Genomic DNA, 17,959 nt, shown 5'->3' with positions numbered 1-17,959 from the left:
TCTTTTTCTGGATTGCCTTTTAAAACTGTTGATTGGGTTTAGGGAAGGGGATGGGCGGGTCAATCGTACCTTCTTGGATCTATTAGGCGCTCTCAAAAAATGTATATAGTGGTACATTCTAAAGAATAAGCCTGGATTTTTGATTGTCAGGATATGATTGGCTCTAATAATTATTTGTTTTTAAACCAATGATTATCACTTTAATCAGCCGATACCAATTATTGTCCAATGCATTGGTGCATCAAACATTTTGAAAGTGAAAAGTAAAGTGAAAGTTTAAAAAGTGAAATTATAGTTTTATTTATACAAATATTAGTACAATTTTCTTATATTAAGGAATAGCCTTAATGCTTACCAGCAATGGAAAGAGTATAGAAAAATCATACTCAAGTAAAAGTACCATTACTTGCCCAAAAATGCAGGGCAAGTAGAGTAAATGTATCTGTTGTGAGTATGAATATGTGTGTATGCATGCGATTTGTGCATGTGTGTGAAAACGTAATATTCTGTAGTGCATTTAGTGATTGTTTAAAGCCATTTACAATTTAATTTCATTTAGGATTTTGGACATCTTCTTAGACACTTCCAAACAGTTTGTTACATGTATGAAGCGTTATTGTCTTGAGCTTGTTCAGTATGATGTGATTTACTTACTGTGTGCTATTTGATTGGACAAGAATCACAGAACTGATTTTTCTACTTAGCCAATCCTCGTAGACCAGAAAAAATTAAGTACTGATTGCGGGTTAAAAGCAAATAGTGGAGTAAAAGTATGAATACAGCACTAAAAATGTACTCAAGTAAAAGTAAAAGTAATTTTTTAAGAAACTACTTACAATTCCTGAGATTATTACTGTAATTTGAGCGTTTGTAATTTGTTACTTTACACCACTGATGCTTTCATTGAAGTACATTGTACAGTGTGACAGTGAACAAGATTAAAATAAGCTATTAAATGTGCTGCATTTTATTTTACAGCATGTATTTACAGTGTAGTTATAACAAAATTACTAGGTAAATAATGTAACTCATTGGTTAAGTTTACATAAGATGTTATCACAGTTACTATAATTATAATTATTCAGTATTTACATGCTGAACTGGACTGTAAAATAATGAAAAATAAAATGAATACATTAAAATGAACTTACATACTGGGTTTATGACTTGTAAATAAATCCAAATATGTTTGCATCATAATTGTTTTAATACAGTGTTGCTTGAAAGTTAATTAGATATCTATAATGATTTTGGTTAATGCAAGTATGATGTTTTATATTTTGTATTTGTGTCTGCAAGAGTTTGGAGAGTCATTTGCGAGTGTAAATTCCTATGTGCCTTTTGCATAAAGGACAGGAGTGATGGGCGTCCAGAAATCCTCTGACAAAAAATGGGATGACACAACATCCGCAAATGCCCCTGTAAAACAATGGAATGAAGACTTACAGTACGCAGTAAGAAATGGCAGATAAAAAAAGAGCCGTGAATTGATTTGAGCGTTTTAACTAATGCTTCACTTACCCAAGGAAACTTATTACGACGCACATGAGCCATGAAATTACACCAGGTTTATACTCCACATGAGTGACGATGCTCTGATGGCAATACCTGCACACAATGGATGCTGGTGTGTCATCTAAAGTAGTGCTTTGTTGTGGCTGAACCACGATCACCTGCGGGGCTACAGGATTCACCGACTGCTGCACAAACACTTCAGGGGAGAAAAACAAGAATCAGTTGACACAACACACACAGTTTGCAGTACTTCTGATTTTACAGTCATTCAGTAGAAAATAAAAGGGTAAGGTGACCTCAAAATTATTTCAGAATTTCATTACCCACATGTCAGTCCCAAGTATAAGACATTTGGTAATCTTTAAAAAACACTTAAAAAGTTATTTGACTGCATTAACATGCAGATACCAACGTGACTCACTGTTATTTTCAGTTAATTGAATGCATCATTATTTAAAGTTCACTTTTTGTTGTGGGTTTGGGGGGAACTTTCACAATGCTTACAATAAAATCTACAAATTTACATTTAATTTTTGGTGGCGTGAAAATGCAAGCTTTAGAAAATAGTTTAAAAAGAGTGAAACCTTTTTACTTTTTGTTCATGGTTCAAGAGCATATAGATATTTACATTAGATATATCGCCTACGCTATTATTGTTTATTTTTAAGGAATGCCTCATTAGAGCTTCCATTTTAGTACAGAGTAGCGCTCCTTTGAAATAAACGTGGGACCAAGGTGCAGTAAAGCCCTGGTCATCCAGAGCCATAAATATATACACATATACGTATATCTAGTTTTCCCGGTGCACTGAAAAAAATGATTTAGCCCTCTATTAAATCAAACATAATTCAATTTAGTTTATTTTAAACAATTTAATTTAGTTGTTGATTTTATTAAATTATTTTTAATCGGTTTTAAGTGAATTAGATGTGTTTTAAACCAATCTATATTAATTAATTAAAGTCTATTAGAAAAAATTATGTTAGCTTTGTGCGCATGCGCATTATGTTCCGTTGCCTCGGCGCCAAAGCCCAAAGGAAGTTTTACAGAATCCAGTCAGATTGAAGCAAGACGCCAGAGCCGGAGTTTTGTACATCCATTTGCACAGTAAGTCACATTTTATATTGTACCAGACTGTTTATTACATAAAAAACTTTGTGGGTAACATAGACGCATAAAATGGTCTCTCGTTCGGACTGTCTATTTTGGTCGTTTTTAAATTTCACGGCGACCAGCCGTCGAGCGCGCTCGCAAGTTAAGCTAACAGTTAACGTTACACACGGTTTGACAAATCTCGCTTTTATGTCGCAGAATATATTAAAGATTCTTTTTAGCAAGAATGTAGTTATGTAGACTTGATATATAATATTTTTAATGAAGTGAATGGCTATTTTCAAGAGAATAAGCATTTTCTTTGGTGTGACGACAGTGTCCGTGATCCGCCATTCCAAACGAAAAAAGCTTCGTTGCTAACGTTAGCTCAGTCCTTTGTGAATTTACCGTGGCTTTTACTATGGTTAACATTAAACATGCGTTTAGATAGTTGTGAACGGACAGTACCATACTGATTTTGTTATAGAACGATTTGGTCTGGCGTTAGGGCACTACTGACTGTCTTAGGAGGTTGTCGAATGTGTGCCCATACTGGCGTAACATTAACTTTTAACGTAAAGGGCGTCCATTTATACAGTTCTGTATTTTTTTTTTACGTGAGATGCTGTAATTATGTCTTTGGGTTATAATGCTCTTAATGGGCTAACTTATATTCACAGCAAGTGTTTATCAGCCACCGATAAACGTCCAGCGCAAGGTTAACTTAATGTGACTTTTTCCATATTCATAAAGTGCCTTTTACATCAACGATAATGTAATTTAACTAAAATAATATTCTTTAAATAAGCTGAAGCAATCCTTTAGTTGTTCAAACGTAAAACACATGCAGACGAGTGCTACGTTAAAACTTCATGGAAAATATTGTGGTTAAAATAAATTGACATATTTTTAAGACATGGCGTTGAAGAATGGAATTTAATGCAGTGCTTTGTCTGGTCTGAGACCCACTTTATATCGTATCAATCAGGCAGTGACGATTATCTTAATCATATTAATCACGTTCAGCAATTTGTTCAATAAGTAATTTATCTTAATGTTTCCTAATGTAATTAATCGGTAAACAATATGTTCATTAAGAAGTTGGTTGTGTTGTTACTTGTGCTGAATTTTGAACCTAAATTATAATCATGTGCTTCCTTTCATTTGAGGTACTGTACAACAAGTTTCCTTTGCTGAGTTCCTTGGTCAGGGGTTAAACACATTTTCTGTCCAGTACTGCAGTTGGAATTTTCCATCAACATTTTTATGGTAAGTAACTGCAAAACATTTATTACTACACATTACAGTAAATAGTTTCTTAACTGAATATGTTGCTCTGAAAAATCTAAATAGTCCCAAAAAAGGAAATTTACTCACTATTCACTCACCATGTTTCCATGGTTCCAAACCTTTGAGTTTCTTTTATCTGTTGAACACAAGACAAAATATTTTGAAGAGTGTTAGAAACCAGTAATCATTGACATTCATAGTAGGAAAAACATATTATGGAAGTCAATGGTTACCGGTTTTCATCATTTTTCAAATGATCTTATGTTGTGTTTATCAGAACAAAGAAACTCAAACAGATTTGTGACAAGTGAAGAATGACTAAATGTTATTGTTGCTTCCCTAGTTTTCACAGTACTAGGGTGCAGTAAGAGCACAAACACAGAGTTCAACTTTGATTCAACTCCGTGATTTTCTCAAGAGAGCCGACCAAAATGTTTGACCTGCCATAAAATGATTCGACTATCTGCCGACCAAGAGAGGTTATTCACCTTTTTTTTTCCTCCTGTACATTGCATCAACACAGCACAGCAAATATCAAAGTTGAAATTTAATTTGATTCAAAGAAGAGTCGCATCAGAATTTGGCTCAAAATTGCACAATGCACATTCGGCCTTAAGCCTGGTTTGTACTTCTGCGTTGAGTGATTGGCGTGACCTACGGCGCCTGCCCTGCGTGCAGCTGAGCACTTATACTTGTGCGCGCTGTTTGTGTTGTTCTACAATAACACTTACAAAAGCAGTAGGTTTATATGTTCCCTCTGTATGGAGTTTCTTCGCTTGGGTTTTGTTTTTTCTGAACACTACCTTAATGAACAAGAAGATAAAACTCGCTCATTCTGAGGCGGGAGCCGGCAGTCATGCAACAACTTTAATCATAAGGTAAACACAAAGCAACAGTTTCCACCTGGAGCTATTTCATGGGACTCTACACTTGTAAACACTCGCTCCAATGGGTTGGCGTGGCTCTCAACCCCGCCCACACATGTAAGCGCTACCAAGCCCACTAATAGAGCGTGCGCTACGTGTTGTTGCGATGTGTAGTTACATTTTTGGAGAGATGCGCCACGGCAAGGGCTATTCGACTGCGCGCAGGCTGCGCCGCACCATACACGTGCATTTGATGCAGAAGTATAAATCAGCCTTTACATGTCTTTATCTTGGCTGAGCATGGTAAATTACAAGGTAGTCAAAAAAAGAAATCACTTTAAATGTAGTGTAACTAAACAAACTATTCACAAGTAAACAGTCAGTTGATTAAATAAATTTGAGTATCATTATAAATGTAATATACATGTAAGGGACAATCGTCAGATTTAGGTGTGTTAAAGGATAAGTGCACAACATCGAGGCAAAGTTTAATGTTTAGATTATTACTGCAAGTTGAAATTTAATATAGTTTTAATTTCTAAATATAACATTTTAAAAATAAATATATAGGCTATGTTCTGAATAATGCTCATGTCTATGCTTATCATGCCACAAACATACTTATATTCTATGTATTTGACGATGCAGTCAATGCATGCACTGAAAAAAATATGCTTATAGGCTACCTTTACCTGCAGGTTTCGCTAGCTGGGCAAAACTTAGATAGGCTATTAATAATGGATATACATTAAATATGTATAATTTTATTTGTGAAAGCAAGAGAGAAACTTGTGGGAGTGCTGTAATAAAGGAGTCTCAAATGACTAACAATTGTACATTACGGTAACGTGTTTTATTCCGGACATGGCATATGACATAAATAATCGATAACATTTGAGCTGGTTTCAGTTATTAATTCTTTTTATTTTTAAAAATATATTTATTTAACAGGTGGCACAGTGGGAAGTGCTCTCACCTCACAGCAAGAAGATCGCTAGTTCGATTCTCGACTGGATCTGTTGGCATTTCTGTGTGGAGTCTGCATGTTCTCCCAGCGTTCGCATGGGTTTCCTCCGGGTGCTCCGGTTTCCCCCACAAGTCCAAAGACATGCGGTATAGGGGAATTGGGTAAGTTAAATTGTCGTAGTGTATGTGTGTAAATGAAAGTGTATGGATGTTTCCCAGTGATGGTTTGCAGCTGGAAGGGCATCCGCTGTGTAAAACATGCTGGATAAGTTGGCGGTTCATTTCGCTGTGGCGACCCCAGATTAATAAAGGGATTAAGCCGAGAAGAAAATAAATTAGTATTTATTTAACTTAATGTTAATATAACACTGCTGATGATTTTTAGCTGAATCCGTGGTACATGGTGATTCAAATAATGGCAGCGAATGAGGATGGGTTTTTCAGTTTAAGAATAAAGTCCAAATCTAAAGCCATGGCTCCTGATGAAGGTCCTGTAAAGTGAAATGATTGGTCTGTGTAAGAAATTTAACATTATTTGCAATATTAGCATTAATCCACGGCCTGGTCAAACAGATGGTTTTTGGGTTGTGAGACGTAGTTTAGACGAAGTTGTCGGCGATTCTTCCTATTGTAAAGTCATGCAATGTTCAAGTCCCTGTCGCCGATCCATCTTGCAGTGAAAATAAAGCAGCAACGACTACTTTCAAAATCATGCAGTCTGAACTCGGCATTAGTTAATGATTAAACTTAGAGACCTGGATATCGACACGTCTCTCTGCAACTGGATTATGTACTTTCTGACTAAAAGGCCTCAGAATGTTAGATCAGGCCACATCTGCTCCACCATCTTCACACTTAACCCTGGTGTACCACAGGGCTGTGTGCTGAGCCTCTTCCTCTACTTCTTTTTTTACTATCAACTGTAGGCCTGTGAATAGATCCAACATCATCAAATTTGCAGATGACACCACAGTGATTGGTCTAATCAGCAATAATGATGAGACGCCCTACAGGGAGGAGATACATCATCTGTCCACTTGGCCACTACCAAGCCGACCAATCACAGAGCTTGCGCTACGCGTCGTTTCGATGTGTAGTTACATTTTTTGAGAGGTACACGTCAGCGACGCCGACGGCCACGGCGAAGGGCTATGCATCAGCGCCGTAGCATTGGCGTGCGTTTGACGCAGAAGTATAAATCAGCCTTAAGGAACAGCACTTTCCTCAGAGCTGTACCTTTTTTAACTCTATCCCCCACTAATTATTTTGCCCTCCTAATACACCCCCACTGTCCTCATAACTTGTACTCTTCATTATCATTGCACTATTTAACATTTGCACATTTAAAAATTACACATTCATTGCACTATATTAGACTGATTCATTCATTTGAACTATACATATACTGTACACTTGTAATTGTTTATCTATCTGTACACTTCTGATTATTAATAGCAACCTGTACATATAATAATTTATTTTAAATCTCTGTTCATAGCTAATACAACCTGTATATAATGTTGATAGTACATCCATCTGTAAATATCACTAAAGTTTTTCTATATCTGCACTTTATAAACTGATTTTCATTGCATTGTACTTGTACATGTGTAATGACAATAAAGTTTAATCTAATCTAATACATTTCTTAACGTTTTCCAATTTGTCATTTATGTATTTAACTAATCAAATTTGTATTATTTACAGACAACCGATGTCCATGTCAAAAGAGCGTCTATTCTTTAAGCTCTCTTTACTTACCTTGGTGAGGATGAGGCATGCCTGGTGAAAGAATACATGGTGAGTGCATCATAGTACTAGTGCTTGCACCTGGGCTATAAGAAAGAACTGAGGGTGGGGTTACAGTGGCCAATGAGACAAACAAACTTTTTTGAGTGCCATATTTGAATTAATAGGTGAACCTAATGTTGAACACATTATGGTCTATTCAAATCACATTGCGCTGCACAAACACTTGCTAGATTCGTGCAAGTAAGTTGCATACTAATTCAATGCAAAAGTATGAATAGAACAATGAACAAAATATTTTAATATCTCAAAAACAAAATTAATAATTTTAAAGAATTTGAAAATAGTGTTTTCACTGTATGTCAATGGCTTTTTTCTTTTTTCAAATGCTTTCTATTTCCATATATTTGTACATGAAGTTAAAAAAAATGCCATTGGTCACTACACGCGTAAGAGCAACCTATTATCTTTTGCCTCAAACTCTTGCATTGTAATGGTAATACACACTGTTATTGAACCGTGAGAAAACTATCAGCTTGTTGAGTGTGACATCACATCGCTTGACTATATCAAATAGTATTGGGAGACTCAACAAATGGTAATAATAAACATTTACAAAGCGATGAAATACTTTTTGAAAATCGCAATATATGTGCCTAATATTAGTATGCCTAAAAATACTAAATGATTAAAAGTTGCATATGTTTCTTAATCCTTTGACGTTCTCAGCATTGGGTTCAGATCTGTGTTTGACCCCAGAAATATTCATTGTTTAGCCCAGGGGTGTCCAAGCTTGGTCCTGGAGGGCCTGTGTCCTGCTAAGTTTAGTTCCAATTCCAATTAGACACACCTATGCTAGCTAATCAAGCTCTTACCTGGTGATCTATAAACTATCTTGCCTCAACACACCTGCAAGGATGAGCTAAAATCGGCAGAACACTGGCCCTCCAAGAAGGAGTTTGGACACCCCTGTTTTAGTCTTTCTAAACAGTATTATTATTTCTAACAAATAGTCACAGAATTACAAGTAAACCACTTTTTTCCAAAAAAGAGAAAATTTATGTTTATGTTAAGATTAAAATTACTGTTTAAAAGCAACTTGACTTGAATTACATTTTTAGGTCAATGGGTGGCCGTACTAACAATCAAAAATGTATCGCTGAATAATTCTTCAAAAATGTTTAATCTAATAATGAAACATGACGTTTTTTTTAAAGTATGAATTCAAGTTTTAAATTTGTATATTTACTTATAAATTTAAAATATACTTAATATATTTGAATTATTTTGGTTTAATTAATGACACGTAAAAATACTAATTAAATAAATATACATGTCTATTAATTTGTCCAATTAAATTTGTTTTATTATTGTACTTTTTTTTTATTATTTGCAGAGGTCCTGTGGGTCTTTGAAAAGTCTTAAGTATTAAATTAGATGTTTACAATTTAAGGTCATAAAAAGTCTTAAATTTTGCATCAAGGTGTGACATTTCTACTGAATTTCATTCGCTGATGTTTATTTTACTTGTGCATAATTATTCTTAAGCCTTGTGTGCTGTTGAGGATATTAATTTTGCGACAGATTTCTTTGTTTGAGCGCATGAAATGATTTTTGGTGACATGTTATTTTTACTCATATTTTGGGAAAATGCTTTTAAATTTTTAAAAACCTCAACAATACACTCTGGGCAAATGTATTACTCTTTTGTTATGTTTGTGGCTGATTTTGCCTCATTGACTTCCATTATAACAATATTCTTTAATTGCAAGGTCATGACAGTATATTGAATATTTTCGATCTCTATTGGTTTTTCTTGTTAGGAAAAGGTAAAATTTGTCATTTTTATAGTTGATCATCAGTTGCAGAGCAAAACATTGCAAAGGTTTGTGGTTTTTATATAGAGTTATACGGAGTATTGTTTGTGTGTGTGTGTGTGTGTGTGTGTGTGTGTGTGTGTGTGTGTGTGTGTGTGTGTGTGTGTGTGTGTGTGTGTGTGTGTGTGTGTGTGTGTGTGTGTGTGTGTGTGTGTGTGTGTGTAAGTAAAAACCATCAACAGTAAAAATGACAAAATATACATCTACCGAAAAGGGAAGAAAACCATCAACAATGCGTGATTACATGCTGTCATGGATTTGCATCCAAAAAATGTTATAATGGAAGTCAATGGGGCAAAAAAACCAGCAACTAACATAAGGAAAGGGTAGTAAATTTAAATAATACAGAAGGGTTAAGGTGAACAATTATGACCAGGTATATTGATATACAGTGGGTCTGATCAGAAGGTATTTCCACATTCAAGTGGCCAAATCTGTGGTTTTCAAGCCTTAAATCTTGGGTAATATTATTTAAATAATAATGCAATAATGCTTCCTTGACATTATATTTGGTTTTCAACATATTACTGTATTGTTTGCCTTTCAATTATTTTTTCCAAAATTCTTTTTAGTTAGTCTTAAAAGATCTTAAATTTACCTTGATAAAACCTGAATAAACCCTGTAAATAATTGTGAAGAAGTCGTACTTGCAGATCATGCTCAAATATATGTTCGCCAATATGCAATCATAAATGATTGGTTATAATATTTCACAGGTATCAATGTGGGTGTGGGGAGGGCCGTTAAGGTTTTGGTTTTATTTACATTTGATTTCTTCTGACTTTTTACAAAATATGTTTCAAAAACAATGTCTAATAATGGTTTCTTTTTATTTAAATATAGAGCAACCAAAAAGAAGAATTTTTGAAGGACCTGACAAACACCACCATGGCCATATGTGTCATCAAAAAGGAAAGAGGAGATTATGAGGACATTGGCATCGTTGTGGATGGAACAGTGATTATTGAACAGATAAAATCTGTTGCACAAGCCTGTGCACTGATGTTGGGGGCAATTTATGTGCTTGATTTGGCCTACCCAAAAGAACTCAAATACTATTTGGAGTTTGCCCAAAAAGTACTTGTGCAAATGAACTCTGACAAGCTCTCCTCAAAGGTTCTCATACTGGAAAACAGTGTGATACTGTAATTTTAAGCATTGAAGTGTTGATAAATGCTCAACAACCAAATGTATATCATATACAAATTGCAGTTTAGTGTAGGAATTGTTTAATAAGTGAATTCAGTTTTCTTTGTGTGCAAAATTAATTAGCTGTAGGAACTTGTTTTAAATGGTGTGTGTGTGTGTGCGCGTGTGTGCGCGTGTGTGTGCGTGCGTGCGTGCGTGCGCGCGTGTGTGTGTGTGTGTGTGTGTGTGTGTGTGTGAGAGAGAGAGAGAGAGAGAGAGAGAGAGCATGTGCATTCTATAAACTTTGTATTTATTCCATTTCATACAACTTGTACTTGCTCAATATGTTGAGTTAATTTTTTAAGTTAATTAGTTGATTATTTTGTGTATTGGGGTGTGTGTATCATAAGGATTGCAGTTTGCTCTAAGACTTCATATAGTTTTCTTTAATGTGTTGGTTTAAATTAAATGTGCTGTACAAACTGTTTATTGTTTTATGGTGTGCTGCTAAAGCATTTATAGGCAGTGATTTATGTTTTGTTAAAAAATGCATCTTAAAAAGTCATTAAAATGAATTCAAAACAAATGTGGTCAAATGTCATTTCAAAGTGTATTTGCAAGCAGTTTAATGTTCATTTTAGACATCAAAAATAAATAGATGTAAGTAGGAATTACATATATAAATTATAGTGAACTAAATGAATTTCATTGGATAAATGTAACTAAATAAAATTGATTAAATCCAACCTAATTTGATTGTTTAAATCCAACACATATAAATTGAGTAAATCCAACCTAATTTGATTGTTTAAATCCAACACATATAAATTGAGTAAATCCAACCTAATTTGATTGTTTAAATCCAACACATATAAATTGAGTAAATCCAACTAAAATTGTTTGCTTAAACTTAACCCAATTCAATTATTTGCAACAGCTTGCCTTAAAAAAATTAAGTAAATCCAATGAATCATTTTTTTCAGTGTGTTCAGTATGCATATATTTTTTTAAACTTTGAAAATTATAATTTTAAATCACTTTTCTACATCGATCGATACATGGCTGCACGGCATTGTCATTAAAGAGCATGTGTTTGAGTGAATGGAAATGTATTATCCTCCCTCCCTGTTAAATTTGATCTAATACATGTCCCACACACATACACACCCTTCTGCTTTTACTTTTCATTCTAATGCAAAAAGCGATTCGTTTGTGAATGAGTGCAAATAAAGGCTTGATTGATTGATTGACGCGTGTGTACAATGTGCACATCCAACTTTCTGATCGAAATGATATAAGATTTGTAATTGTATTGTATTGCATTTAATAATTTAGGGTGGACACTATGCACATTGAGGAGCAGGCACTGTTATGTTATCAGGCACCCTTTTTGGTTACTTCAAAAACTGGCTGTTTCTTAACTTAGCCAACAATAATACAAGTTTCTGGCACCGCAGCATTGTTGTCATGTTTCATTTACATTGTTTGCTGATTTTATTCAACAAAACTAGAATAAGCCTAGAATTTAGTGCAAGTTGGTGCTACTTTGCCTTATGGTCAGTGCAGTAAGTGACTATTATCATCAGTAACCCAACTTGTTGAGCACAAAAGTTTGTAACATCGTAAAATCTTACCTATGAAATGTTATGCCTTTATGCTTTGTTTTCTTTGTTTACTACATCCTTACTCAGCGCAAAAATCCAGCATCTTCAGATTGGCTTTGGTATTGACTAAGTACAATTGAATGACATTTGTCCTGGGAGCACTGCATTGTACACATATAGTGGCGGTATTGACACATGCTCAGGATCCGTATGCGATATTTAGTGTTTATACCTATGGTTAAAGAGGATCAAACATGTCATTATGCAAACGGTTGTCAGCACATCTAAAAAAAAATTGTTTATGTGGTTACTTTCACTATATATATATATATATATATATATATATATATATATATATATATATATATATATATATATATATATATATATATATATATTTGTAAGTGCAATATTGCCAGGATTTATGCCAGGCATGAAGACATAAGCACGCATGCGCAATGACATACTAAATTAAATGCCGGTAAAGCACCATCTAACATGCACGTGTTTTCATTTCCAAAAGAAACTTGTAAGTAGCCTGCATTTATATAATCATAGTAGATTAAGTTGAATTGTTAATTTTAAATATTGTATAATATTATTATTATTATTTTAACAAAATAAAGTCTACCAGTAGGCTGTTTGTTTGGCTAGAAAGAAACTTGTATCTTGAGGGTGAGTGACAATTTTGACGGCACTGGCCATTTAAAGCTCTGGAACTTTGCCAGTGTGTTTGTGCAACGAAATATTTCAAAGGGGTTAAATACATAATTACAATATCAAACTACAAACAGCAGTGTTTCTGAACCTATGATCTCAACAAATCTAAAGAAACAGTCAGTTGCTGCCATCTTGTGGAGCGTGCTGTCTCTGATTTTAGATTCTAGTCCTATCAGCTGGTTGGCCCAGAGTCCCATTTTGGAGTTACACAAAGAGTTTGGTAATACACAATATTAACATGAAAGTGAAACTTCTCCTGATTAATACAATCTGTTTTAATCGACTATCTTGGGTCAAAAAGAGACAAACATGGGATCGAATTTTTGTTTCAAATAATTGTAAGTTAATTCAATGGTTTCAACCCATTTGAAAGAATTCAGGATTTCTAGAGGACTAAAAATATCAACCTAAAAATATTATGTTGTTTTAATTGAATTACTGAAAACTGTTAAAGTATGTTTAAGTTTTGACTTTTTTACAGTGAGTAGTAGCCATTTTTGTTATATGTATATGTATTAACTTAAGTAATGCGAAAACAAATTAAAAACTCAGCCCTAATTCTCTACAAACGGTGAACAATGCATTATATACAATGTTTAGGTTTTATAATATTGCGTTACCACCGAAGTATGTTAGGAATGAAAAACAAATCTGTTAAAACTATAACAACCATTAAAATAGAAGGTTATTATGTTGTCGTATAAGCCTAATGTACAAAAATCCAAAATATGGTTTATGCATTGTTGGAATATGTCATTCGGGTGTATTTCATGCAAAGACACAGTAAAATGTACATATACAGTACTGTGCACAGTACTTATATGTAGTAATAATTGGATTTATCACAAATATTAACATCAATATTTTAAAAATATAGTATTAAAAAAGTAGTATTAATACTGATATTTTAGCCTCACATGAGAGTATAATATATCAATATTAATATCAATACAAAAATATTGATGTTAATATATGTGATAAATCCAATTATCACTACACTAATTTGCATTCTTTTACACATGTATAAATATACAATTCATATATATTATGTTCTGAGTTAATCAATTAATCATTGATTGAACTGCACCCACCTTGTTGTTGTTGTGTCACCGCTGCTATTTGAGTGGGCTGGTTTAGGATGGGATAAGGGTTTGGTCCCCCTGTACATGTGTTTAATGGAATCCCTTGAGGAATGTCTATAAATATACAAAATATATTAATATAAGCAATTAATTTTGACGTAAACCAGACATAAGCTTGGACCTCAGCAGCTGCAGCTCTTACTGGGCTCATTGTAGGCAGGCGGTGGTGTGGCAGGAGTTTTGATGGTTGGCGGTGGAGGGATTATCTCGTCATAAAGAGGAATCTCATCCATGTTACTGTATGAAGGTGGTGGGGATTTGGAGCCAGATTCATCAGAGCAAGCCATCTGATTCTGAATCTGACAAAATAATATGTGACTAAATGTATGATATTGAATATATTTGACAATACAAATTCTTTCTTTTTTACCACCTATGTATAAACAATGCGTATGATGTTTTATATGCATTATTTATTTGTAGATTATTAAAAAAATAATGTTACTACTACTTTTATAATAACTAGTCAAATAAAATTAGGTACTTTTTGTTTGTATTTTGACATGTCATATTAATTGTTTAACCTGATTTGCCGGTCACTTTATTAGGTACACCTGTCCAACTGCTCGTTAATGCAAATGTCTAATTATCCAACTCAATGCATTTAGGCATGTAGACATTGTCATGACTGTCAGTGACCACCTGAGGGCGCTGTAGTTCACGGACTTTGAGAATTAACTCCAGCGCCCAAAAGACTACAAGTCCATACATACCACGCACATTACACCCGCTCCACGTACACTGATTGGCTCACAGCTGTTCATGTTTTCTGTTAATTTCCTGGACTATTTATACGACCATTCCACCTCTGTTGTCACTGCGTTGTTTGTCTTTCTTGTCTCCAGTTCCAGTAAGTCTGTTATTCTGAGTTGTTGTTCTTGATCTTGTTCCCGTATCTGGCTATAGTCTAGTTCGTGTGTTATTTGTCTCGTCTGTTTTCTAGTTAAGTTTAATTGTTTGAGTTTGTTTTTCCTGAGCCTCGTCTCTGATTTAGTTTCTGGTTTTGTCGTTTATTTGTTACTTTGTACCTTAAACACCTTGTTTTTCTGTTTGATGCACATTGTAAACAAACTGCACTTGGATCCGCACCTTTTTGTTCCCGTTTGATCTTGCTAACGTGACAGACATGGGCTGCGTCCGAAACCGCCTACTACTCAGTAGGTACTGCATTTAAATTTAAACGCACTACTTGGTCGTTAGAAAAGTACGTTCTATACAGTATGAACGTGAAAAGTATGAATGGAATTCATACTTACTACATCTGCCATTTTGTCATGGTCACGTGACCTACATGCGTCAATTGCGTCACTTTTCTCCCATTCATGAATTCTCTCGCCGGGCATCATGGGATAGCGCAGCGTGCATGGGATGCGCACTTTAGAATCTCGCCGGAAGTAGTAAGTCATCTTCTCGCATACTGTTTTTCGAATTCTATGAATTCGGACATACTACTCGGCTCGTATACTGATTTTAGCGTACTATGTAGTATGGAAGTATGCGGTTTCGGACGCAGCCCTGGTCAAGATGATCTGCTGCAGTTCAAACTGAGCATCAGAATGAGGAAGAAAGGTGATTTAAGTAACTTTGAACGAGGCATGGCTGTTGGTGCCAGACAGCTTGGTCTGAGTATTTCAGAAACTGCTGATCTACTGGGATTTTCACACACAACCATGTAGTTATGCGGGTGCAAATGCCTTGTTGATGCCAGATGTCAGAGGAGAATGGCCAGACTGGTTCAAGCTGAAAGAAAGGCAACAGTAACTCAAATAACCTCTCGCTACAACACATTGAACCTTGAAGCAGATGGGCTACAGCAGCAGAAGACCGCACCGGGTGTCACTCCTGTCAGCTAAGAAAAGGAAACTGAGGCTACAATTCGTACAGGCTCACCAAAATTGGACAATAGAAGATTGGAAAAACGTTGCCTGGTCTGATGAGTCTTGATTTCTGCTGCAACTTTCGGATGGTATAGGGTCAGAATTTGAATCATCTCAGACTGGTTTCTGGAACATGACAATGAGTTCACTGTACTCAAATGGCCTCCACAGTCACCAGATCTCAAACCAATAGAGCACCTTTGGGATGTGGTGGAACAGGAGATTTGCATCATGGATGTGCAGCCAACAAATCTGCAGCAACTGCGTGGTGCTATCATGTCAATATGAATCAAAATCTCTGAGGAATATTTCTAGTACCTTATTGAATCTATGCCACGAAGGATTAAGGCAGTTCTGAAAGCAATAGTAGGTCCAACCCGGTACTAGTAAGGTGTACCTAATAAAGTGGCCGATGAGTGTAGGTCATATTGGTCAACTATATTGAGCATTCTTCATGTGTATTTATAACCATAGAAATGATTAACCCTACATTGTAAATCATCCATAATTTTTAATAACAAAAATACATGCATATTATTGTTGTGTCTAAGTTTAAATGACAATGGCCTCTTTTCAATGCTTCATTGTGTTGCAAGTATGTTAGGAATGAAATGAACGAAAGAAAGAACAAATCTGTCAAAACCTTAAAAAAAGGTTTTTCTAATTATAATTATAGGCAAAATTTTATTTTACAAATCCAAAATATGTATTAATCATCTACTGTGATAAAATACTCCACATGAATTATTTGATTTTGAAACCTGCACTGAAGTCTCAGTTGTGATCGTGAGCTAAAACTGAAACTATTCGACAGACATTCAGACAAAACATACACTGTGTATCCACCAAAATTTCTCACATGTATGTAAAGATTGGGTAGCCTTCTGTTTGGCAAATTATTTAATATCTGTTTATTTGAACTACTGAATTACCCTTAAATAAATGTAATGCAGATTTAATTTAATCATTAAACCATTTTAATGCAATATTGGTTTCGCCTTACTTAAAATAGGCTTTTGCCATGCTTTTGTCATCACAAAATAAGAGTGAAAAAGAATTTAAACAGGTGTTGTTATCTAAATTATTCTTACCTGTGTGTTGATTCTCCCAATCGGTAAAACCTAAATGACAGAAGTCAAGACTCACTCTACCTGTTTATCTTTATGAACGCTGCTTTCTGTTGCCATGAAGTGGAATGTGACCTTAAGATACATAGTTTGCATGCCTTAGGGTGAGGAAAAATAAGTACTACACACTGTCATGTATATATTAAGCTCTATTGTGATTTAAGTTTTAATTAATCCGTCGTTACTTTATTTACTATCATGGAAAAGAGTGTATGCTGTGGCTTTGTTGGTTGTGAGAAGAAACTTAAATTGGTATGTTGTATTATAAATGTGCGGCTAAAGGAGATTAATGAATGAACTGATCATCATCTTCAGTTACTGTAAAAATAAAAACTCTGGCATCATCAAATGCATTAAAACACTGGCAAACACTCAATGGGTAAAATTTTAAAAGTTGCTTGTTCAGGTTAATTTTATAGCGACAAAACTGGATGAAAATTACATTTGAGTAGGCTATTTCACATTTTTCCTTTTTATACTTCCTTAAACAACTTACATTCTGTCATGATAATACTGCAGATTGAAAAAAACTGCAATAAAAGTGAGATTTGTTTTATGTGTATGTACCTTTTTGATTTTTAAATTTTAAATGTGTCACCATGATGTAGAGCAGGGGTCACCAACACATTGCCCGCTTCCCTATATCCCTAGTTTCAGTATAAAACAATTAATGTCACATCATCAGGCTATCCAGCATATCTTCCAGAGTTTCATGTAATTTCGAGTTGAACTGCAGTTTAAAAATTATATAAGGACTGGTGGAAGAGTGTTGCTTTAATGGAATTTGACAGCGCACGCCAAATGAAAAGAAAAAATCTTTGTATTTCATGACGCAAGTGTCTGTTGGCCTTTAAGGTAATCAAAAAACGTTGTTTACATGGTAGACTCTTAATCAGAGTATTGTCTTAATCATATTAAAATCAGAGTATAAATGTCCAATGTACCAGATGATTAACAATAACATATAATTAAAAGTAAATTAAGCAAATTTGTTATTTGTGAAGTG

At 34.6% G+C, this 17,959-nt stretch overlaps 1 protein-coding gene and 1 long non-coding RNA gene across 8 annotated transcripts; one reads left to right on the top strand and one right to left on the bottom strand.

Moving 5' to 3' along the window:
• Positions 1-951: 951 nt before the first annotated feature.
• Positions 952-17,006, bottom strand: si:dkeyp-75b4.8. Its single transcript, XM_087236725.1, has 5 exons — positions 16,918-17,006; positions 14,092-14,248; positions 13,899-14,003; positions 1,522-1,711; positions 952-1,419 (listed from the first exon to the last, which is right to left on the bottom strand). The coding sequence occupies exons 2-5, from the start codon at positions 14,234-14,236 to the stop codon at positions 1,311-1,313; spliced, it is 549 nt and encodes a 182-aa protein (XP_087092851.1). The 5' UTR covers positions 14,237-14,248; positions 16,918-17,006; the 3' UTR covers positions 952-1,310.
• Positions 2,549-11,473, top strand: LOC101884122 (uncharacterized). 7 transcript variants are annotated; one of them, XR_015476268.1, is made up of 8 exons: positions 2,549-2,622; positions 3,777-3,876; positions 4,241-4,376; positions 5,715-5,891; positions 7,437-7,529; positions 10,199-10,691; positions 10,747-11,315; positions 11,365-11,473. It is a non-coding gene; the product is annotated as an uncharacterized LOC101884122 (long non-coding RNA). The 7 variants fall into 7 exon arrangements; XR_015476270.1 differs by lacking the exon at positions 11,365-11,473 and having other exon boundaries at positions 10,755-11,069; XR_015476269.1 differs by lacking the exon at positions 11,365-11,473 and having other exon boundaries at positions 10,199-10,695; positions 10,757-11,069.
• Positions 17,007-17,959: the final 953 nt, after the last annotated feature.

The sequence above is a fragment of the Danio rerio genome, chromosome 1, assembly GCF_052040795.2.
Source record: "Danio rerio strain M-AB ecotype USA chromosome 1, GRCz13ab, whole genome shotgun sequence".
NCBI classification, from domain to species: Eukaryota; Metazoa; Chordata; class Actinopteri; order Cypriniformes; family Danionidae; genus Danio; species Danio rerio.
The sequence above is the reverse complement of the archived record's forward strand: the minus strand, read 5'-3'. Positions and strand labels throughout refer to the sequence as shown.

Coding starts and splice junctions, on each gene's coding strand:
- si:dkeyp-75b4.8 (XM_087236725.1), bottom strand. CDS start 14,236: ATGGCTTGCTCTGATGAATCTGGCTCCAAATCCCCACCACCTTCATAC. Junction 1,712..13,898: donor GGTGACACAACAACAACAAG/GTGGGTGCAGTT, acceptor TCTCCCCTGAAG/TGTTTGTGCAGCAGTCGGTG. Junction 1,420..1,521: donor GTCGTAATAAGTTTCCTTGG/GTAAGTGAAGCA, acceptor ATTGTTTTACAG/GGGCATTTGCGGATGTTGTG.